Source organism: Ascidiella aspersa, chromosome 3 (genome assembly GCF_963924565.1).
Source record: "Ascidiella aspersa chromosome 3, kaAscAspe10.2, whole genome shotgun sequence".
NCBI lineage: Eukaryota > Metazoa > Chordata > Ascidiacea > Phlebobranchia > Ascidiidae > Ascidiella > Ascidiella aspersa.
Window position 1 is genome coordinate 16,724,524 of NC_139449.1, and position 25,659 is coordinate 16,750,182.

Consider the following 25,659-nt stretch of genomic DNA (forward strand, 5'->3'; position numbering starts at 1 on the left):
GAACTATGGTATCTTAATAATGAATATCCAAAATAGGTCGAGTAAAACGACATCACTTTGACAAAGACATTTCGATACGCACTATAATCATCTTCTTCAATTAATCTGACTAAAATATATATCACTTAAAAAGGATGGAACGCAAAATTCGCGTCTTTATCAAGATGATGTCGATTTACTCTACCTATTTGGCTTGACATTCATTAATATCAAGCTACATTGCAGATCCGTGCATGGTGTAGTTTACTACAGTAAATGTAACATTTTTTGCGTTTCGCTCGACTGTTCTTCGATTGTGTTTTGCATTACTTTTTGCATTAGGCGCGCTGTATGGTTTTTACTTTTTGATGAGTAACTCTGCACAGTCCAGTGTTGTATTGACTAAGACTTTCTCTACAAAAGCAATTTTCGCCAAATTATCTACTATTACTTCAATTTTCACCTAATTAACCATTACAACAACATCACCACAATCTATGCGTAATGTGCTTCGTTCCAAGTTTTACGTGATTTCGTTTCAGCCATTCATGTGTGGAGATATTAATGCTCTTTGTGCCTTATCAATGCGCCAATTATACGCCGAGGGCATAGACAGCTCTTTTGGTGACGCCACATGCTTCTTTTGGTAATGGAACCTTGTTCGCAGATAAATCTAAATTCTAAGGCAGTGCTTCTTAAATTTTTTAGTTTCGTTCACCTCTAGCATCTATCTCCAGATTTCATTCACCCTTGTCTCATGATATGATAAAACTATCTCGTCTCTATATAACAGCACAAAATGACTTAGATTGTTTCGATTTTTGGTAAGATCAGCTCAAGCTAAGTTTTCCCATTGCAAATCCACAATTTCTTGAGTTCAGAAATATAAAGCAACAAAAGCACAAAAACAAAGAATTTTTAATTAAATATCACTGAGACAACTTGAAAATAGTGAAGTTTGTTTTCGGTCCCGCGAAGCGCGAAAAAAATTGGATTTAATTGGTTAAATTGGCGCTAAACTGTAAAATCAGGAGGCTTTTCGCAAAACATTTGGTCCCCCTGTTGCTAGCCTGTTATCCAATTATATAAAATATGGATAAAAAATAGTTCAAACGGGGGATGACTTTTATCGTTTATCTATAAGTTAGAAAAAATTATAATTAAATAGGGCCGTTATACCTTCGATGATATCAAAACAAGCAATGGCACTTAAAGAGACTTTGTGTTTAACAAAGTAAACAAAATTAGATTTAACAGAAGATTCGCAAACTTTTCTTGGCAGTTTTAATATTAAAGTTGACAAAAAACAAGTTTGTACAGCGCTGTAGGAATGGTGTACAACCAAAACGAAAACGATACCGTTAGAATCATAGCAAAAAATTGAAAAACTAACTTAGACCTTGCCTTCGCCCCTACGAATTGCTTGCCTTTTTAAACCAACAATTCCGCATGTTTCCTGGCTATAGAATTTTTTTGGAAATAAATACAACGTCTCGCCTAAAATAAGCAACTAACTCGAAATGCGAAAAAAGAGGACATTTGGACATTTTTGAGCGTCCTCGGACGCCATTCAGTTTTCTCAAGAAAAGGGGACAAATCCTCCTAAAAATGGACATGTGGTAGGCCTAACTTATACACTCAGTGCAAACCAACTTAGCTATTACAATAAGCAAAAAAACACCAAAAAACAACAGTTCAGTAGTCGATTTACTTCAGAAAGTTGTTTGCTAGTGACTATAGGATGCTCCTGAACTTTCGTTCACCCTTATTCACCCCTTTTGGTTGGTTCACCCCTGCAAAAACTTTATTCACCCTGGGGTGAACCATTCACCACTTTAAGAAACACGGTTCTAAGGTATATAATTTCTAATAAAACTGAACGCGGCAATGACCCCTTTCCAACATGTTTTTTTACTTATTTAAAGCCAGCCATTGTATTTTTTGTGCTTAATATGTTGGCCTAGCCCTATACTGTCATTTAAATGAGATAGAAATTAACCGCCTCAGTTAATTCACTTTTTTTGTCAACCTAAACTAGATTTGAATAGTGCTATACGAATCTCATCGAAATACAGCCAAAAATATTCAGCTTTTGAACAATTTGTAAAGAAACGCATCTTTTTTCAATTAACTTAGCATTGGTTGCATAATTGTACACCAGTTCTTTAGAGAACACACGTTTTTAAAATTTCTTGAGTTATGACGTCATTGTGACGTAATATGTCCACTTTGGGATGTGGTCGTACAAATTTTCTTTTGTTGGCCCTCGACAGAATATAGTTGAACCACGCTGAGTTCTTACATTAAAATGCAAACCTGACACTTATGCAAAACGTCAAAAGTGCCGAAAAAATTATTTGTCTTCATGCAGCTTGTGATATCAGGATTATTTCTGTTAGTACTTTATATGTGTTTTTATGCTACTCATAAATTTGTACAGTGATAAGGGATTATAACCAAATTTGAACTTAATATAAGCAATGCCATTCAAAGCTGTTTGCATCTCCCTGATATAAAAGCTTTAAAAAATGCTTGTGGGCGACGCTTAATGGTAATAATTTTTAGGGTGATTATTTTTTCTACCCAATAAAGGATAAATTTTGACCTTAATCTATTTTTTGTGACAAAAGTTTGACCTAGTCTGAAATCATTGATTTAAACAACGCTTTGCTTTTTGAAGTACTGCTTTATTGTCTTCGTGTCGTCATGCAGTCACTTGTTTTTATAGTGTTTTGACGAGATAACTTTTGCCAGCTCGCATATTGCTCCACTGAAGACATAATACAGTTAAAATGTTGTTGGTTGTGATACAAAACTAAACTTTAATAAAATTCTGAACTAAACCATAATTTTAAAAAACTTACTACGGTTTTTGGTAATTTTGTAAACGATTTTGACAAAATTATATACTTAAAGTGTAGATTTTGACATACGTCAAAAAATAATACTAAACTTCCTGTGTGTGAAACCTGTTTTGGACTTTCTCCAATAATTTTCCAAATATTACCAACGATTCGTTATTTATTAATTTCGCAAACCATATTTTTAAATCTACATATTCTGCAATTAAAATTCGCAAAATTTCGCAAAAAAAATTAAGTCCTGGAAACTTTTCATATAGTCACTGGCCAAAACCAAGTTTAAAAAGGTTTCGACGGGCCGTAAAAAACTTATTTCACATCTTTGTTAGAACAATGCAAGCATTTTTATTACATAGTAAAACATATTTTTGTTTGGTTTAAAATTTCCATATACGGAGTTATATATAGTCACAATGAAATCGTGAAATAAAAACACTTTTCAGTTTATTATGTAATTGGTAGGTGCATTGCACTCTTGAATACGGTTTCCTTGGGGGTCCATGAAATAGTTGTAGGGGTCCATGAATCCTTAATTGGAGTATTAGTGTATATTTAAGAAGTAAATCAATTTATCAAAAAAACTGTTTAATTAAAAATAGAACGGTTTTGCACTGACTATATAAGACTCCAAGTAACTTTCACATTTTTGGACCGAAATCAGCAGATTTATGAAGTCTATTTGTATTGTGACGTAAATTTATAACGTCACTTAAATTTTTTGCCTTTTGTTTTTGCCCTACAAAAAATATTACGGTACCGTGGAAAAAAAAGTTTAAGAACCCCTGTTCTACATAAAATAAGTGTTTCGCTCTTAAGAGCTGCTCGGTTAAAAATATTTCAGCAAATAAATATTTACTTTTGAACTTCGATGCAATTAATTTACCCGACTCTGTCCAATTTTGGGAGTTAATACTCTTTCCGTTTTCAACCACATGCCTTTGTTTAACGAAATTCAGCGCAATGAGCATATTAAAACCGAAACATCGTAATCGCTTGGAAGTAGAGCATGACGGTTATGCTTATGCAAAGTGGAGCCGCGTTTTCAAAAATTGGTGGATACCATGCAGGTGCAACAATCACGATAAATGCAATTTAGCGTTGAAACAAACTGAAATTTTGTGTTCGTTCGTGTTCTAAATTCAAAATCATTGTTTAGATAACACTTGCTAATAGAAATCATTTTGGTGCACAAATGTAGCCACAGTTGTCTGGAAATGTGTATAATTTACGCATATTCGCTCGATTTTTCAAAAAGCATAATGTAGAGATAAACGAGTTTCGCGCGAAGCGTGAAATATTTTTGTATTTGGATTGACAAAATAGGCGAAAGATTAGGCACACGAAAATTGATACTGGACATCCTAAAAACTGTTCCAGGATTATTTAAAATATTTTTATTCCTATCTGAAAACAAAAGGGGGTCGCAATATAAATTGTGATTCCATTTTAGTTAAATTGGGGTCGCTTATTAAAAAGTTTGGAGACCACTGCTCTAAATCATAGGTTTTACTATTTAAACCTTTATAAGTAAAATCTTTTTAGCGCTTTGTGCGAACTCTTTTGCTATTAGATTGAGTTTGACCGGGAACAGTAAGTTATTAACGTTACTTGTTTTATGTCGCCACATTAGGACAGAAATTTTGTGACGTCATCTTTTAGTTGTTTTGAAGTATTAAAATACACATATTGTAGAAACTATAACGGCCCCTTAATTTATATTACAATTTATGTCAACCTTTATTAAACGATAAAAGTTATCCCTCTTCCTCATAGTATTTCTCTTACACCTTTTCTATTTGACAACAGCTTAGCGCCGGGGCATTTAGGGTTTTTGACTCGAGTTTATTTTCTGTCGGAGACGTGTTGTTTTTAACGGACTCCGCAGGCCTGGTGTCTATGAAGCCTTTTAGCTGTGGAGTCAATGGTCTTTACAATATGTTTGTCAAAATTAGCTTAAAAAGGCACAATATGAATCACGAGCATTTAGCAATGTGCCAAAAGTTTAGCCAATTTAAATTTAAACCAAATAAGCACAATTTGTTCACGCTCCGCGCGTTGAATCAACAGTAGTATTTTCATGTTTTCTCTCGATATTTTATCCACTAATACATTTGGCTTCATAATATTAAATATCTGACAGGGGCGCAAGGCACGAGACAAAAATATTGTAATATACCATAGAATACTAACTATGATTATACTGTTTTGGATTCGGTTAAAACGTGGGCGTCAAAACATAACATGCTTCACGGTCCAATGACCAATAGTATATGCGAACCATGCTGCATTTGCCACTGGCGGGAGTTTGTTTGGCGGGAAGGAAATTAAGCAAGTTTAACAGATTTGTGTTTTGCCCCTTTGATTGAGTGGAATCAACGCAATTTAACATGCCTGTGGTAAAAATATTTATATTTGAATTAATATAACGTAAATAAGGGCGCTGGTCTACAATCCTACCACAGCGTTGAGATAATGTTAAAGCAACGTACAATATTTGGTTTAGGGCAGGGATGTCCAACATTTTATTATAGTGGGCCGCATTGACATTTGAAATAATTTAATTGGCCGCAGAACCTAAAGTTTCAAGATTAAGTATTGGCCTTTAGAGTTATAACGGGCCTTTAGAGTAATATATTTATTTTTTATCTATATTATACTATTAATGCGCCCCTAAAGGCTGACAGGTACATTTTAATTAGGCCAATATTGAACGTTTAAGATACTACTTGGGGGTGAAAATGACTAGCGGGCTGCACAAAAATTTCAGGCGGGCCGCAATGTGGCCCTTGGGCCGCAGGTTGGACATCCCTGGTTTAGGGTGTCGTTTAGTGTTTGGAGGAGATGGGTGGGTCTAGTATTATTATATTTATTATTTATTTTGTTGCTTAACATACGCAAAAGCTAACCCAAATAATGTTCATTGTGGTAGGATTCTAGACCCAGTGCCATCCCATAGGGTTCGGGTATAGGTTAAGAAATATTATTAAATTAATACTTGAATCACCCTCACACAAAGACTAACGGACACCCTAACCCAAATAATGTATGTTACTTTATCAATTGTTTCAATGCTGTGGTAGGATTCTAGACCAGGGCCAAAATTTGTTATGTGTACAAAATGACTAAGTGTTATAAGAAAATCTACATTACTGCCAGTATTTTATTGCAGTGTAACTAGGATGTCAGGTGTTCAGTGCCACATTTTAAGATTGGCAATCCTCTTTCACTCACACCTCAAATAAGTAAAACGCTTGTGTACCCTTATTTATCACATCGGCATATGTTTACAGTGCAATGTATACAATACAGAGTGCATCAAAAAATTATTAAGTGCACCCGAGGTGAACTATTTTGACCTATATATGTCACCTAGATTTTAAGTCATTTTATACATATATGTCACCTAGTTTTTCAAAGTCATTTTATTTTAAGCTTTCACAAATTGCAAATATTTGGAATCTGGCAAATCGAGTCAACAAATAAAAAAACAGTGTATTTTCAGGAAAAAAATCAAGACTTCGAACTATCTGGTGGTGATGCAGAGAAGGGTGAATGTGAAAAACTTAACAGTTCCTCTTCTGAGTTAAATCGACCTGAAAAGAGGATGTCGTTGTCAGACACAGCACAATCCCCAAAAAGAGAAAATGTTTTGAGCAGGTAAAAGAGATTAAATTTAATACAGGAACCAACTAGTGTTTTTGTGTGGGTCTTTTGTTGGCCTGTGGATTCTTAACGTTTCCTATTCAACCAGTTGTTCCCTGCCAAGTTGGTTACAATCTTACAGCATATTAACCCCCCAAAAATTGGATGCTTAATTAAAATAACTGTTTGTTTTTTGAGCAGCTTTGAGTTACTTTTTATCTTTCACAAAACAAACTTTAAATTGCATTCAATTTTACACCGGTATGAATATTATCCTGTTTTGAAATCAACAGAAATATGTATTTTGCCAATGTTTTATAAATATGTAATTTTTAATTAGTTCTTTTTTTGTTTTAGAATAATAGGGTACCCTATTGAAATATTGACTCCTTTCTTCAAACAACATGCTACAAAAATAACATACGTAATGTATGGCCTGCTTGTACTTGGTAAGTCTAAAACCTTGTGTTCTGTGAATCACGAACCACATGCAATTTCTATTTTAATTGTGTTTTTTTTATTCAGGTTATTTAATTTATTTTTTCTATGCCTTGCACTATGATGCTGCTGCTGCTACCCCATTGGTTATTCTTACCCTTCTGGTGCTTTTTTTGGTTTTGTACGAAACATTTTCCAAGCCCTTTTATAGAATACTTGAGCCAAAATTGAAGCAAGGCTGTACTTTGAATCAAGTGACCAAAGGGAAATTGAAAAAGTAACAGTGCTAGAGTTTTTAAACAAAAACAAATTTATTTTGATTTAATATATAGAGGAACAGCAGTTCCCTAACTGGGGTCCATCCAGCTTTTTATTAGGGGGCCTACGAATAAAAATATCTTATGCTTTTTTTGTTATTTGATTCCATATTTAAACTCAATATGTCTAAAAATGTTATTGTTTTCATGGAGTTTCTTGCTTATTATAAATAATGTTGTTTAGATTATGGGTGAATTAACTGCCGTTTTTGACAAAAGTTAGGGAACTGCTGAGATAGTAGATTATAACATTATTTTTTTAAACACAATAAAATTAACTAATTTTCTAAAAACATTTTTAGAGTATGGAGATGGTTTGTCTACTTCTCATGTTTGGTCCTGATTGGGTGGATATTGGTTGACATTATTCTTCGCAACCCAAAGCAACTTGTATCTTTGTTGGGATTCTTGCTTGTTGTTCTGACATGTATTTGGGGATCAAAATATCCGAAAAATGTAAGCATTTCAGTTGTTCTGTATCTTGCAAATATATTTATTATGTTTACACCATTACTAGGATTTTCCATTTTTTCCCAAGAGTTAGACTTTGTAAAGGCAAATTTATATCAATTCACCCTAAACAATAACCATTGAAGTTTCATTTTAATCTATTTTGCTTTAAGCATAGTGATACCATCAGCATGTTACATTTCGTTCAAAATATCAGGTATCGGTATCCCTATTCGTGACCGAATAGTTTCTTTAAATGTTTCACTTTCTTCTGGCACTAATGTTACCTGGTGTTTCATTCCTTTTGGTCATAGCTTTGAATTTTTTAGATAGGACCAGGGGCGTAGCGTGGGGGGGGGTGTCTAGGAGTCTTGACACCCCCATATGAAACATCAGTAAACAATGATCAAAAAACTACAATCGTGATTGCTGTGATGGTACATCAGAAACATTGCACCTGTCAATGAAAACACGTCGGTGCTTATCGCCGCCAAAGCGTAATCAACGCTCATTATCGTTGTTTCATTTAGCAGATCGTCTGTCACCAAACACGCCTGATAACTTGAAAACGAACATTCTCAAATAACGCAGAAAACAGACTCGTAAGCTACAGCAAACGACTTCATCGCAGGTCGCTCTATTGGTTGTTTTTTATTAGGCTCAATCTCGAAAAGGAGCGCTTGACCGTCGCATTTTAAAACATAGATTAAAACGTCGGCAAACTATAGCTTCCCGCCTAATTGATAATAAATGGCCGTCTTAACTTCAGTAATAAGCCATGTTTGTATGTTTTTACACTTTCAGCCAAATGATTTACTAATTATTCAGAATTCAAAAAGGGCGATTTTAAAGCCACACTTCATACCATCGGCGAAATTAAACAATAAATATCACCAAATTTGTTGATAAGCATCGTTAATTTTGCTGACAACGAAGTGCAACAGTTTGTGATTGTGAGTTTGGACAACTTCGAATATCTTAATGAATTTAACGGCTTTTTCTTATTTAGTTAAACCCATTTTAAATTTTCAGTTAAAATTTAATATGGGCCCGCCGAAAGCAGGGTTAAAACGAGTATAAAAAAAGGTTGCCGAACTCCATTTTACACACTGCTTCGTGTGACGTAACAATTCCTAAATCTTAAAACACTCAATGTCGCTCGGTCGCTCAGTCGCTCAACACCAAAGCATAAGCTTCCAATCGCACCCCCAACATAAACAATTTTATTGTTCGGTACTTTAAAGATACCGCAACGATAAAGCCTATGTAAAAAAACTTGCCGACAAAAAAAGTTTTTGAAAGTTTGGTGCCTATGACCAACATAGTCGTTTGCAAACTATTAAAAGAAACAGCACACTTCAATTTCTCCCCCGAAAAGGAGTTTTGCCTAAAGCAACTTGATAGTCTCATAAAATTCTTACTACATTTTCGATTGTTTCCCGATTTAAAGAGAAACCGTTAACATTTTTTATAGATCATTTTTCTATTTACAATGCTTTGTTTTATATGCGAAATCGTAACTTTCCAAAAATGTTCAAATTCTGAAGAACCCTAACCGATGTTGCACTGAATATGTGATAATAGAAATCACCTTGACCCTTGCAAGATAAATGTCGACCTTAATTCCTGATCAGTAACAGTTTAAAATACTCTAGCACAGCCAGCAATTCAGGTCAGACACAATTCACACATCTTAAAGAAAAATATATATTTCTCCAACAAAGGCATCGTCAGTATATCTTAATTCGAATGAATGTTCATTCGTCTGTGAATTGTGTCTGGCCTGAATTGCTAGCTGTGCTAAAGTATTTTGAACTGCAACCCTAACCGATACATCTGAATAGATCAACTGGAGTCCTGTGATTTGGGGCATTGGTTTACAAGTGATTTTTGGTCTACTGATTCTGAGAACCAATGCAGGCTTTACAGCGATCAAGTTTATTGGTGACCAAGTTGCAGTGAGTACCAATAGGTGCTCTTATTTTCTGTGCACACAGATTTATTATTTAATCCTTCTACTTGTGATTTTCCTACACTAAAAAGCTTGTTCAACAAACCTCTCTATTTTAAAAAGTCGACACCATTGTTTGTTTTAGAACAAAATTAATGTATTGTACCTTGTTTGACGTTTCAGACTTTTATGAAATATTCAGAACATGGGTCGAAGTTTGTTTTTGGATCGCAATATCAAATGCATTATTTTGCTTTTAAGGTAAGTTTTTATGGGGCAATATAGTTTTCATAAAAGTTTTTCTTTGTTTCCCCTGTTGGAACACTTTTTGTCGCGCGACGGCTGTCCGTCAAAAAATCGACTAGGCTTTCCTAAATTATTCGCTGACATAGCATTCCCAAAGTCGTATTCTTAGCTTTGTAAGAACGCGAGAAACAGCTCCACTTGCGGTGACGATATCAGCATGCCAGGGAGTTTGCCTTTTCAAGTCTAGGTTCAGTTTGAGTTCAAGATTTGTGTTAAAATACAGTCGGTTATAACTAGGGCCATTTTTATTTTAACCTAAAAAAAAAATTTTTTGACTTTATTTTAACCTAACGAAATTGCTTGTTTGTAGAGGCCACAGTTGTTCTTTGAATTGATGCCAGTTACCCAAACATAATGTTTTGTCGATTTCAGACCCAAACGTAATATTTTGTCGAAAATTCAAGGTGTTTTATGAATTATAAAAAGTTCGTGGGATTTTTGGCGATAGATATAGCTTGCTTAGGCATTTTTGTATTACAGAATGTCTGTAGGCCATTTCTAAAATTCAAACTGTTGATCTTTGAAAAGATCACGTTAAGTTGAAGTGTGTTATAAGAATTATTTAAATACGTAACAATAAATAAAAAAAATCGACAATTTGCGATCAAAGTTACTGCTAATCCAAGTGGGCATTGTGATATATTTTCTGCTTTTATGAGTTAATATGGTTTAATTGTGTCGCAGTTCCTGATTTACAATGCTTCCACGACGATTTTTGCAAAAATTATCTCAAGAAACACAAAAACTTTGTCAAAAGCCATAATTTGACAAATTTTGACTTTGTTAAAATTTTTGAACTTTATTGACTTTTGCGGGCCCTAGTTATAACTTATTACGCAACCGTTGATGGACGATATGCGACTGTGCGTGTAGGACAGGTGTCCGGATAGCTATTGAAAATATGTTAAGGATATGGCCCATGTAGTAGCAATAGTTGCTAAACCTGCGTGATATGTAATATGTATGCCAAAAATTGTAGTCAGGTAGGTTTTATAATGAGGCCCTAACGCAAACGGCCTCCAGCGTATATCGCCCTTAAAGTTGCACTACGTGGCTATACACGTTTGGTTAATAGAAATTTAAAATAATACCAGAGTAAGTTTGCAAAGCCGCGTATTGAAAGGCCAATACACAGCGTTTAACGTGTCCAAAATATATTTTACTCCAGAATAAACTGTTTGGCAAATTTCACCTCCTGATAGTGCTATGTACACACTTAAGCGATACAATTTTAATTGGTCTCATCAAACGTGTTTCGTATATGTCGGTCTGTGAAATTAATTAAAAATTCAAAATAACGTGAAACAATTGGAGTCGTTTTTTAGCAACTTGGCATCAATGGCCGCGAACAGTTCAATCTGCGATTTTTCAGACGAACTTTTTTTTCTGTATTATATAAATACCTATTTAGCGGCTGTAACGCCGGTTACTTTATCTGAATAATTATATACATACAACATTGACACAGCTATTTTCTAGGTTCTCGTCATGGTAGTGTTCTTCAGCACAGTGATGAACATGTTGTACTACATTGGTATCATGCAATGGTTGATTGGGAAACTTGCATACCTTACTCAAATTACTTTGGGAACCTCTGCTATTGAATCTGCTGTGGCGATTGCAAATATATTTGTTGGCATGGTAAATATGTGACTGTTTATAAATATATACACTGCAGCTTTAAATTTGTTTTGTTATTCTAGACTGAAGCGCCACTGGTTGTTAGGCCGTATTTGGCTGATTTAACCAAAGCAGAAATCCATTCTGTTCTTACTGCTGGACTTGGGTCAATTGCATTTTCAGTTTTTGCCGTGTTTGTTGATTTTGGGGTAAGTCCATGAAATTAAAACAAGTGACAAATACTAAATATAAAGTTTTAAATTAATTCTTAAACCAAATCGAACGACCTTTAAGTGGTAATAAATTGCGCAGATTAATCCAGTGCACTTGCTCACCGCCTGTGTGATGTCTGCTCCTGCTTCACTAGCAATTTCTCGAATGCTCTTTCCAGAGTGTGAGAAATCGAAATTTACCAGCACGGACTCCCTGAAGCTACAAGCAGGGTTGGTGGTTTGTTAAACTACTTTACGCAATACCTTTCGGAATGTTTTACAATGTATAACATTTTTAAGTGACAGCGAAGCTTCCAAATACAATATGTTTGTAATTAGGCAGCCATTTATGCATATTATTGTGTGATAATAACTTTTAACAGGTCAGATCGAAACATCGTTGAGGCAGCTGCAGCCGGTGCTTCCATGTCGATCAACCTTGTGGCCAATATTGCAGCCAATCTACTCGCTTTTCTCGCTCTGCTGGCCTTCGTTAACGCCACGTTATCGTGGCTCGGTGCCTTTGTGGGAATCAACGGCCTTTCGTTTGAGGTCAGATGCCATATTGTGCAGGGCATAGTTACATACTTTACAAAAGTAGATTGGCAGCTGTTAGTTTTTTTGGTTAAATTGATGCTCCTTATTTTTTTATAATTTAAGTGTTACATCTACGAAATGCTTTGCAAATAGCTACAGTAGTACAGTAACCTGTTTTATTTGATAATAAGATTAACAAGCTGTCAAAATTGGACAGAAACTTTTTTTGACGGCTGCTGATTAATATGCGAGAAAAAAACTTATGAAACGGACTATAGCTTTGGTGATATTTGATTCAATTACTAACAATATATATTATTAAAACATTTCAATTAAAGTTAGGTTTAATAAACTTGTACATGTTGCTCATTCCCCACAAATGTTGTGCATCAAATTAAGTTATTTAAAGTTGGCATCTATTGCAGATGATTTGCAGTTATGTGTTTATGCCGGTGGCGTTCTTGATGGGTGCAGATTGGGAAGATTGCTTTCTAGTTGGCCAACTCTTTGGCGTTAAGACTTTTCTTAACGAGTTTATTGCTTACGAAGACATGAAGCCATACATCAAAAATCGACTTGACGGTATTCCAAAGTACGATGTTAACGGAACCCTTACACAGATGTCCGTAAGTGAACAAACCACCGTTGATTTTCTGTCTTTTCGCGACCATTGTGTCCAACGCCGCCGTCGATATATGACCTTAGTTACGGAACATCCCGGTATCAATATTAATTAACTCCGGAGGCTCTTCTGACACTTGTCTACGCCCTTCTTGTCAAATCCCATTATTTCTGAGTTCGTGCAAGTTTCTGTATGAACCGGTGCTGAGGATGCTAGAGACGTAAATTAGTGCAAGTAAAGCAACATTGATGAATAGCAAATAAGTCCTTTGCGATGCAAACTCCTAACATTTTGCAAATAACTATTATATATATATATATATAACAGTAACTAACCCAGCTTTGACAACGACTCCTATCAGTAGTAGTTCTCAAATCTTTTGGGCTTGCAGTGCACTTCGAAACGAAAAAAAAACGCCCACACTTTAAAAAAACAAAAATGCTTTAAAAAGTTTATTTGAAAGTTTTAATTTAATACTACACTACACGACCAAGCTCTAGTTAAATACCTTTATGCGCATTCAAGTTCCACATGCTTGCCTGCGATTCTATGCGTAATGCGAATAGGGCAGACGGGCAGTTACCAAATTACAAAAGTTTCACGCCACACTAAGACAGTAGACAATCTATCGAGGCACACTTTGAAAACTACTGTAGTACAGTAGCAGACCAATAAGACAACGCGTGCCAACTTTCGCCAAAAACGTATGAAATTTAACACGGTAATATTTTTTGTTACCTTTACGACACAATAACTGTCACAAAACTCCCTGGAACCAGTTACAGTTAACAACTTTGCGCGTTCCAACAGCAAGGTTGTTGTGTTTACGAAACAACTTTTTTTTAACAAATAGACGCAATACGCATATAGCAAATTTAAGTTAAGTACATCTTAAATTGTATTTTAAATTTTGTGATAATTATTGTATATTTAAAACGCCTACATATTTTTTCTGTGTGGGTCCCCAAAGGAATAAAAGGCTCAACGCCTTCTTGTGACTACCGCAGCCCACAAGGGGGCGTGTTTTATTTGCTCCTAATTCTCCGCGGTATGCTAAATTAGGGTTTTTTTCGCAGGAGAGATCTGAAGTAATTGCAATCCATGCTCTCTGCGGTTTTTGTAACATTAGCTCATTGGGTATCATCATCGGTGGATTGGGTGAGAAATAAAGAACCAATGTTTTTTAACGTATCACTCTAATATAATACTAATGTAAAAGTTTTGTCGCTTAGTTTGTTTGTTGAAATCAATAAAAGTGGCGGCAAACAGCATGAATATCTCTAAGCAAACAATCTTAGCAAAATTGCATGGAAATGGCGAAACATCTATTAACATATATAGAGGCTTAGGTGTATAACCTAATAAAAACTCAAATTTAGGTCATTTTAGAGAAATATTGCTGTTACTTGACAAACAAAACAACAATTTATTTTGGCTTTATAATTGTACAAAGCATTCACTTTTAGGAGTGATGTTTACCTGAAAGCACAGGGCTAGTGTACCACCTTATAAAAAAAGAATAAATATTTACGCCAAAACAAAAAAAATCGCAAAACTTTAAGTTTGCGAAGTTTAACCGTTGTGTTGCACTTTTTTGACACAAGACTAATAAATTATTGTATCGATTCCCTAACAATTGAGTAATGGGTATTTTACCCTGAAGTAGCGCAATATGACCGCACCTTTAGGTCCATGTTATAGTTTTTTTTAGGCTAGGTCAACACTTAAATTTAATATTTATTCGGCGTTTATTCAGTAGATAATTTAATTAGGTTTCTGTAACAAAGAATTAATTCAAAATATTAATTAAAAGTCAATATTTTTCCAGCTACATCGCTTCCTATATTCTTTGAGACTTTTTTATTTTTAATTTTTGTTAAAAGTGGCATAGTCCTCATTTACACAAACCTTGTCGATTCCACCCCAACTAAAATAACGCAAACAAAATTACGTTACTATTAGGTTTTTGTTATAGTAGCAAACCGATATTTAGGTAAAAGGTGGTAATAACTATTAATAAATGGAACACTCCACCGGTCTGCCATTGTGCTGGGCAAAGCTTCATAAAACCAGTATTCTTAAAAAAAAAAAAAAAATTGTTTTCGACCGAACTGGTACACAAAGCATGCCTGTCTAATTGAGAAAAAAGGGCATCATCATCATCAAAATGGGTTTCTTAAATTGGCCTAACTTTAACAGAGTGCTATGGTACACACATAGCCGTTGCTGCAAATAAATTTTCTCAGCCGGTTTGTAGCGTATAGGAAAAGTATTGGTATTTCTGTTGAATTGCTAGGTTTTTACAAAATAGTTGCACACCTTTTTGAGGGCTCAGGAACTCCCGGGTGGTTATACTTTGTGACCAATGGGCTGCTCCGAAATAGAAAGTTGAAACAAAATAAAAAAATATATTTTATATTTCGGAATATTGTTTTCCTTTGTTGGCGGCGCGCCAGTTCGCCGCGTTACACCGTTTACGAAACGCTGCTGGCTGTTTTAGATATTTTCGTTTGAACAAACCTCGTTGTTTATATGTTGAAAAAAATTATAACCATTTTTAGGGTTTTTCCCTAAATAAATATCCTCCCATAGTAAGCCAAGCCAAATGGTTTGAGAAACATTGGTCTATTGTTGACATTGTTTGTCATTTTAAGGAGTTTTGATGCCAACCAGAAAAGAAGAATTGGCGGACATGGCATTACGCGCTTTGATCGGAGGAATGCTTACATGCTGTATGACTGCATCTATTGCAGGTGCGTAACTGTGGATTTTAATTTATTTGTATAATATTTCATTTTTAACCTAACGATAGTCTTGGCCCGTTGCTTTATACCACACAACTTTAGTCACTTACGAAGCGTAATAAAGAAACGAGTTATTGTATTAATTGGCAAAAAAGCCCTGCGGATGACATTTTCGTTCAAGAAAACCGAAAACAAGTTGAGACTAATTTAAAAATACAAATGCGTCTGACGAATTTAAAACCGTTTGAGATATATTATGGTCATGATTAACTAAATTGTCATTTACGTTTTTTCATTGGAACCCGTTGTTTATCTTAATTACCAAATCGTTTTCAAAGGGCTGCTATTTATGGAGACACCATTGGAGACAACTACTTTGTTTACGAATTCAACAGCTCTCCCATCAATTGCAACTACACTTCTTAATTCAACAAGACTTTAAGTTGTTGTTTTGTATTGTTTAGGAAGCAAGCGAAATCTGTTTTTCTAACCTGTAAAAAAGTTGATTGTATTGCAAGAGACATTCTCAACACCCCACAATCACTCATTAAAATCCTCGATTTGCCTTCATCTTTCCACAGGAATTACCTTTGTCGTATCACGTTGTTGCCTATATTCAGAAAATTATTTTTATACAAACTGTTGATGAAGGCCTCTAAATCATCGTCCTCTAAATCATCTTTCCTACAAGCAAATGTTTCTCTTTTGCTAGTTACTGGTTGGCCAAACCTATTTTTGTTTTAAATGTTTAGATCAGTGGTTCTTAACCGGGGGCGTGCTCCTCTAGGGGGGTGCTAACCAATTCTCAGGGGGGTCGTGGCTCTACTCCATTAGGCTATTTAACTTTCATAATCATTTTATTTGTTCCATGTTGCGTTTGTTTGTTGATTCTGCTTTAATGCTGTCGTATGCTTTAATTCAGAGTTACACATGTGTAGATAAGTTACTTAAGAAAAACGGTTTATGATTTTGCGATTTGCGAACTTTTTTCTATTATGTTTTAGCAGGTTCTCGTTTATTGGACAATATTTGCTACCTATTACGGTCGATTCATGCTGTGTTTAGTTAGTCAGAACAGTATGATTTGTTTGAAGAGATGTAAGTTTTGTCACAATTGGTTAGCGCCGGGGAATCAAGACTTTTTTGCGCGAAGTTTTAATGTTATTTCCAGTATAGCTATTGCATTGTGTTTCATCACGCCTTTTGAAACCCGATTTATGCAATGTTTAATATTTGCGCTCCGGGCGACATTTTTACGTGGTTTCTGTGCAGCCTCTCAAAACGTTTGTAAAAATCATCTCGATGAAAATTATTATGTTGCGCATTAAGAGTCAACTTTTGTATTTTCATGTTTTCCTACTATTATGTAATCTAAAAATACCGAATTGTTTTTGGTATCTAAGGGGGGCGCGGTAGCAAACAAGGTTAAGAACCACTGGTTTAGATGCTGTGTAAGTTTTCTTTAATGTATATAAACGTATTTTTAAACGTCTGTGACACGCAGGATTATACACAACACTTTGTTCCATTTCTTTTTTACTTTTCGGTCATTTTTTAAAACTTTTCAACTCCTTTTTGTTAACGTATGTGCCTTGCATTAAATTGATTCTTCATAACAATATAAAATGTGCCATTACATACTCTAACTTTTTATTTCACAAGTGTATTGGGATGTTCTATACTAGAATGGTATCTGTTCTGATCCGCAACAAATTATGTGTAAATTACAACACAACCCAACGTTAAAGGGAAATCTCTACAAAACTAGTAAATAATCAGTATAGGCTACAGCTTTTCGGACAAATCGTGGTCTAACAACTTTAATCACAATTATCCTGCCTTAACCTAAAAACACAATTGCACTTTTAAGTTGCATTGCACAGTTTTATGGGTTGTCACAGGCAAATAAAAAATATTAAACTCTAATGTTGTCAACTTGACATACGCAAGCCTAGCGACATGGGCTTCTCTTGATATGTTGTCTCATAGATCTAGTGAAAACACCAAAATCTCTCTTAAGGTAGCTTGATCTTTTAGTTTTAGTGGTTCGTAATTTTTGTCGGTCGGTCAAAATATTTTCTTTATGTGCAGATGGGAAACTGTTTTTTATTTTTAACTTTTACTACGCAAATGCAAAACTTTTCGCGTTATCGCGAATTTGATTTGCTATTTTAGTATGTTAAAGCTACTTTGGGAGAGTGTGTTCGACACTAAATCCAGCTAGAATTTTATGGCACTTGCGCTCTAAATTAGAATTTATGTCAACTTACAATGGTACAACTTGAGTGTTCAGTATTTGTTATGTTACGGTAAAACTATTCTTTTGTTTGTCTGTTTGAATTCTATAGCCTATAGTAAGTAGTAACGTTTCCAGATTACGTATAACCCTGGTGTGTTTGAAACTGATCGAATAAATACAGGCCTTTAGCGCGGTGGCTAAGCACATCACGCATACAATCAAAAATTGTTTTTTTCTTTGTACGTGATAAACCTCCATATTTCTACTACATTTAAGCAAGCGAACGCTCGCTATTACACGCGATAAATCAAATTTTCTCCCTGTTAGTTTCTTGCCACTTGCGAACATAGGGACCAACCGGCAAAAATAAGTATGGACGATATAGGACTAATTTCGACTTAAACATATTAATAAGGGTTTGGGTATTATTCCGTTGTGAATATTGTTGCTTTATTGTTCTAATTATGTTTTCGTTTTGGTGTCGTATTACATTTTCGAGTTTGTGTAGCCTATCATGACATTTGCTAACAAGAGGGAAATGAGCGTCGGCCGAGTCGTGATGGCTGCCCTCTTGTGCAGCAAGTGACAAGCAAATACACTTGTCGACATTCGCGCCTTAACCGAAAAGTCCTTAAACCGCCACACGAGTGTTTACTTTTGATAAGTAAATGCACTTGCGTTCTCTTACAAGCAACTGTCACCAAAACTACATTGCCTAGCTTTGTTAATGTATGTATGGCTTATAGATCCCATTAAACTTTTAATCACTTACAGAATTAAATGAAAATCCTAGGTCTTACCGTCCTATTTTATTTTCGGCGCCAGTTGCAAAACTTTTAAGAGATACAATTTCATAAGCATATACTTCTACAACATTTAAACACGCTTCATTGACCACAAGTGTATTGTACAGCATGCTCACAACAAGTTGTTTCCGACTTGCCCTAAGCCAGCGGTTCTCAACTGGTGGGCCATAAGAACATTTAGGTGGGCCACAGACCAATTTAAATTTGGCTTCTTTTGTGTCACTATATTTAATTTTACAGGAATAACGGCTTGGGGAGGAATAAAAAAGGAATATAAATTAATGTTCAGCCTCTATCACACTAATGCACGGTTAAATAAATGATCTGTTTTGAAATATGTTTCTCCTGTGTTTTGTTCTAAACCTTTTTATTTTTGTTTTTTTTCTTTCATAAAACTATTGGGCCACAAAATTTTTTTGCAACGTAAATGGGCCACGAAAGAAATAAGGTTGAGAACCACTGTCCTAAGCGAACAACTCACTTTTACCCACTTGGCTCATATATTGCAAGGCCTCACTGGACCTAAAATCTTGGCGCATCAGTTTAGCAATGACACAATCTTTGTCATGCTTATCGCACTAAATTCTATCATTCATTCGTCAAACAAGCGACGGATCGTATGATAGAAACAGTTTGTGCAACAACAAATCGTTGTCAACGCATTTACCGGCGTTTGCGGCTGGCCGCTTGGGTGCGCGCCATCGGAAGGCTATTTGTGGAACGTGACGGATCTTGCATTTTGCCGCTCAACTCTATTTGTCCAACCCTTGTCGGCTCGAGATAAAATCAAGCACCTCATCATGTCATCCTAGTCCATACTTAAGTTTGGAATACGCCCGATAAGATGTGATTCCTCTCCTGTGGCGTTCGAAAATGGCGTCCTTTACAAACGGACAAGCGCAAGCAAACGTTGCTGACGGTTAACTACTCCAGGGAATGTCAAACTACTGTTGTTTATTTGAATTTAAACAATTTATTTTCGACTAACTTTTATGTAAAAAACAAGAAATATAATGAGCTTCAGTTCCAAAAAATTTAAATTAATCTGTTGCTATTCCTTAAAACTTTAACATTTTGTTTGCTCGTCTGCATGAAAACATAGGCTATTTCAATCATTTTTAAATCAAATTGCACTTATTGTTTATCCTAATTAAGACGTATTTTCGCCCTAAACTTAACAACGAACAACAAACAAGTTTGTTTTAAGTAAGGCAAAAAAAGATCATACCGGTACTTTAAATAAGAAGCCGCCTATCCACTCACGCGTTTTGTCAACAAAAATAAATAAATGATGTTCCCTGCACGAGGATATTTCCGCCAATGTTGTAAAGACAAGTCAGACCTCCTGGCAAAGTGGTAAGAAACAAAAGTCGAGCAAGTTTGTGGCGCTAATCTTCTCCTTGCATCGACACCGAGCTACATGAAGCCCTCAATCTGACGTTAAATTATTCATAAATAAATCTTATCGCCGTTCTTTTCACATGGTGCCGAATTTGCTTGAAACATGATTATCAACTAGAAGCTTTAAAAATTGATAACCCCCTCTAAATGTCACTGATCTGGATCTAAGACGCCCCATCTTAAAAATATCTTACAAAAACATAAACCAGGAGGGCAGTACAAAAGGCTAAAGGTTTAAGAACATAAACAAAAAATAGGTAAAATATCAAAGTTTGCTGATCGAATTCTATACGATTTAAGAATATGTCGTTTTATACAAATACGACTTCAATTTAAATCGGGGCTTCTGCACCTTGTTCTATAGAAAAAAGTTTTCATTTAAAATTTAAAAAACTGTATATGTGGTTGGACTGCATTAAAACCCTAAATTTTAGGCACTTCATTAAAACCCTAAATTTTAGGCATTCTTATTGAACAATCTAGGTAATACATTGGAGGAAACTTTGTGCACAGGGCGCTGATAACAGTTAACTTGGTATTCAAAAATAATTTAAAATATTCAAAAATATTCAAAAATAATTTAAAATTTAAAATTTAAAACTAGAAAGGTAATTTCGAACTCTCAATTTATTTTCCAACTGCTCATCATTCCTCATCGCTTTCATTCTTTTAGTTAACATTGGTCTTTAGCGTCGAACAAACTAAAATAACAACAACGTCGTCTTTGAGTGTGTTTCTAGTGTTTGCTGCGTCGGGCCAAGCGACAGGTGAGTAAGTCAATATTGACCAACAACGTTTGCGGGAGCCTGGGTCGGCGTCAACGAATCGACTCATGGGACGATACGCATGTACAAGTCTGTTTGGAAATGCAACAACATATGCCCCGGTGGTTGGACTAATAACGTTTGATAAGAAATGTGGAGCATGGCCCGTAACAAAGTTTAAGAACAGCGCCTTTGGTCAGCAAAAGCGAACTTTGAACCGGTTGCATCTCGACCAGTTGGCAAATTTGCCATCCACTTATCCCATGTGACAGGCATACATACACACGTCGCATGAGGCGGCAACGTACTCCCGCTTACGCCAATAAAACTTATAGATATGAATCCACTTGTGTTGCATTTATTTATTAAGTTGACCTTGTTATTTTGGAAAAAAACGCCTTACAAAGACGTACAACAGAAAATACTACTTACATCAAAGCTTGTAGATTCGCAAATATTTCCGAACCGTTACAAAAAATAAATAACGCTAATATGAGATACAATGATAATACCGCACATGTTAACCGCACTCGCTATTAGCAAGCTTTGTTTATATAGGCGATATTTGCTATCTAAGTTATTCAACGTACATTGATAGACCGTAGTACTATATATGGAAACGAAATTGGACAACTAGATAATTATAGCCTATTATCCTACGGATAACAGCGATATGCTGCTAAATTCTAATTCGAATCAAAATTTTGACATGTTTGTGTGTTATAGTTTTAGTTTAAATCTAATTTCCGATTTTGCCGAAAATGCTACTTTGTTCTATCTATAGTTTTTTATTAGTCGAAACAAGTATTCAGACATGTTATAGTTAACTATACAGTTTTAAAAGTGACAACGCATTTTTGCAATTTGCACTCTTATAAGAACAAAAGTTTATTTTTAATTTAGCTTTATCCAAATAATTGTGAATTTAATTAAACTAATTCCAGTTCAGATTTTACCTTAGTGTAGCGTTTTCGTGGATTCGATTGTTCTAATTCTAATCTACTTTGAAAAATCTGTAAAAGTTCTAATTCTCCAGGTCTGGATATAGGACTGCGTCTTTTCAGGAACAAGCTAAATACAGGAAGCGAAGTTCGACAGCCAACTATACAGGGTCGTAGTGCAACATGGCATTTTGTGCACCTAAATATTTCATTATGCATTGTCAGGTAGTGGCATGCCAGCACAAACTATGATGCTTATCCGTTGACAACAGACGCTTGCGTGCGGTTTAATGCTGTCCATCACTGTTTCTGTAGGTTTGGTATTATTTCATCCAACCCAATGTAGGGTCGGAGTGGCCTTGTCGTGTAGTACAATGCCACCCCTCTCAATTAATTATTGATCTGTTCTTGTAGCGATCAACACGCCTGCCTAAATGTGACATAAATAGACAACGATATTGGTGAAATGATGTATAGTCGCTTAATGAATATTCTGATCGCTGTTTGTCGCTCTTGCTGACGGTCGCACAGCTTAGCTGGAGTATACAGCATATTTTTCCGGGGTTTACAGGAGAAGATCTTCGTTCCTTGATAAATAAACAGTTTTTATAAACAAAACATAAATTGGTATTAAATAAAAATAACAAATAAAGTAAACCAGTATAGTTAAAAACGAATCAAACTCTAAAATCCTAACATTCTCGCAAATTCTATTAAAGATTGTTTATGAAAAAAAAAACTATTTAAAAAAGGCAAGTATGTCGTTTGCATTTTAGAGTAAAAAGTATTGAGAACTTTTTAATATTCTTAACAAATGTGCGTTTTTAATATCTAAAACGATTCAAAACAAAAACAAAAAGGTCAATCATAAATAGAACTATGAAATTAATTGTACAACCTGAAAAAATATTTTGCTTATGCTAAACTATTTATCAATTTAAGATAGCCACAACATGTTTTCAGCAATTACGACACGGCAGAATGCTTCGAGACGAAGGATTCTTGGCAAAGGTTACAGACAGACGGCGTAACTCGGCACAGCGGACGCAGCAGTCGATGATTAGTCATATTAGAGTTGCGTGGCATCAGACTTTAATCCTGTTAACGCTCGAGTTGCAAGTTGTGAGTTTAACCAGAGTTCAACGGCGGCGAAGCGGACACGACCGCTGCTGTTACTTCGCTTGCATACGTGCAACTTTCTCGGGCCTCGCGTATGCGCGTACAAAGCCTTCAAAGCACACGTGAGGCGAGAGCCGCGGCGGAAATGTAGCGGCCACTTACCGCACTCATTAGCCTTCAGAAGGATTTACCCGTGTTATATTTAGCGCGACGCCAAGCTCTGCTCTGTCACCAACCAGTTGTCATGCACGTCACACGGTTCACGCGCACGAGTCCTACTCGATACTGGCAAATCTGATCAAGCAACTCTGACAGGAACATGTAAACATACTAACCATGTAATAAAGAGAAAACTCTGCGCATTTCTTTTGCGCAAAACAATAACTTGTTCGACGTGTTCCTGCGAGGCCCATGAGGCTTAATAAATCTTGTGGCTCGTTTATAAGCCGGTGGAACGTAATATGTTAGAGTTCATATGTTCGAACCCCGGTTACCAAAATCAGTTAAAATAACAATAAGTTTTTGTGAAATTATCACCTGATACCATGTCACTGGTAGATATGGTCCATTTCATGACGGGCCATGAATCATCAGGATTGGGGTTGGAAAATCCAAATTATATAACGTAACTCACGCGAAAGTACTGGTTGGTCAATTTTTAAAGCGTTTATTATGTTGATCAACAAGTTTTTTTGCGTTTTACAGTCGGTCATTCTATGCAAATTGCGATTTAATTACTATTTTCGGATATATAGTACGAAAATTTTAATCTAAATATAACAGAAATTTATTGGTTGGATATATTTTATTAGTACAATGATATACCCAATGAACCACTTAAATGTTTCTTATAGTAATGACCCACAATAAAAAATAAGCTGGGAACTAAATTAACTTAACAAAAGCCCTGAGAAAACTTGAATGTACGCATCTGTTGTTCCCAGGGGGTGATCGCTGTGTACAACCAGCGTTTGCGAGGTGGTTCGTCTTTGAGAGGTGTTTCACGGCCAGAAACGAGGCCTTTAACGCCCAGAGTCAATGCTGACGTTATCTGACCGCGATTTCCATTAACAAGCGGCGTCCGCAATTGCGCGCCATTGTCTTAGTTTGCGCAACATCGCTCGTTACTGTAACATGGTAGCGAATTTTTGCGACCAATTGTCTTTCAGTTGGTCCGAACAATAGGGCTGGATGGAAGCAGCAATTATATGATAACACGCGATGGCTAACAATTTGTGAGCGCCTTGTTTATAATCTGGCAATACAATGCACTTCGATCAAAACAGCTTGTCCAAACTTACTTTACTATTACTTGTTGGAATCCATTACATATTCAAAAAAAGTTATAATTGATTGACTAATAAATATTAACAATCCATATAAAAATGTTGCCCAATTGACAATAATGAAGAAACTAAAGCAACCTTAACAATTATAGAAATCATCCTATTTTTCACACTTTCCGCATTTCCTTTCAAATCTCGTTAAAACGATCTGTGTAAACTAATTAGTGCCAACTTTACGTATCGTCGTTCTGTGGTATTACGGATATAGCACTTTTAAACGTGTTCACACAGAGGTGTAGATATCCGATCGCACGTAAACTCTTAGCCTACTCGTCTGACAACAACACTTTCTTGTATAGGATTTTACAATTTCACAGTTCGATCAGTTTGAAGAATTTTGGCTGTTAAACGTTTTACCAACCTTGTCGTTGGTACTTTACTTAACATTAAAAACTGTTTTTTTTTATTAGAACAGCGCAACATCAATTAAACCAATATGGGCTTCACAGTGTAACGCCCACATATTAACAAAATTTTGTTTGTTATATTCTATGATTGCAAACGTTAAAATATTAACCTTAAGTTTATTATTTAGAGATTGAACATGTCCATTGTTATTGACTGTTGTCAAATTATGCAGCTAATCATTGCGCGAGACAAGCAAGTAATCAAGGCGCTTTTCAAGTAACCCCTTATTTTCTGAACGCCCCGAGACACGCCTTCTTGATCACTCCGACTCGCGTGACAATGGAAACTATCGACCGCTACTTGCAACATGTAAACAAGTACTTTGTAACTGCATGGACTTTAATTGACGAGCGAAAACAACAAGCTCAAACAAGCCAAGTGGGTACGCAAACAAACCTTTGAACAACATCTGTACTTGACGACGAAGCTATAGGCCGTTTAAAATAGGTTCAATTGTAAATTAATTGTTGAGATTGTTTTGCCAAGTTTGCCAGTCAGTATTATAAGCCCAGTACGTCCAAACTTACTTTTCATTTTGTTTGTTAATTACTATACTGTAACTTTAAATCTAACTCGTCATTAATAAAAACGGTTGATTGCTAGAAACTGTGTTGTATGTCGTGGACAAATGCAGTTTTTTGGTAAATCAACGGTGTAGGTGTTAAAACGTTTGAAACAAAACAATCCTAATCCTTTCCTGTACATGCGGACCAGCAGCAGACGAATCGTTGCGGGAGAGCCTGTCTGTACACAGTTCATTGTTGTCGGTCTTCTCAAGTTGGCTGTTTGTCTGTGTACCGACCCTTTGCCGTTCGCTTTGACACCCCTTGTCTGCACACTTTTCCTTGCGATAATCTGGCAGTCTGCCGCTGGGCCGTCAAAAGACAGCGGTCCAAAAAAGTTTGCCTGATTGTATAACTAACGGGCACACGACATATCAAGCAACAAATCGTATA

At 35.7% G+C, this 25,659-nt stretch overlaps 1 protein-coding gene across 1 annotated transcript; it reads left to right on the plus strand.

Moving 5' to 3' along the window:
• Positions 1 to 5,121: 5,121 nt before the first annotated feature.
• LOC146160437 (solute carrier family 28 member 3-like) lies at positions 5,122 to 16,343 on the plus strand. The gene is made up of 15 exons (XM_083384313.1): positions 5,122 to 5,236; positions 6,343 to 6,497; positions 6,840 to 6,931; positions 7,008 to 7,197; positions 7,540 to 7,693; positions 9,532 to 9,645; positions 9,822 to 9,899; positions 11,424 to 11,585; positions 11,648 to 11,773; positions 11,877 to 12,007; positions 12,160 to 12,328; positions 12,739 to 12,939; positions 14,012 to 14,093; positions 15,590 to 15,688; positions 16,018 to 16,343. Exons 1-15 carry the CDS (start codon positions 5,228 to 5,230, stop codon positions 16,119 to 16,121), a joined length of 1,866 nt encoding a protein of 621 aa, XP_083240439.1. The 5' UTR covers positions 5,122 to 5,227; the 3' UTR covers positions 16,122 to 16,343.
• The last annotated feature ends 9,316 nt before the right edge of the window (positions 16,344 to 25,659 follow it).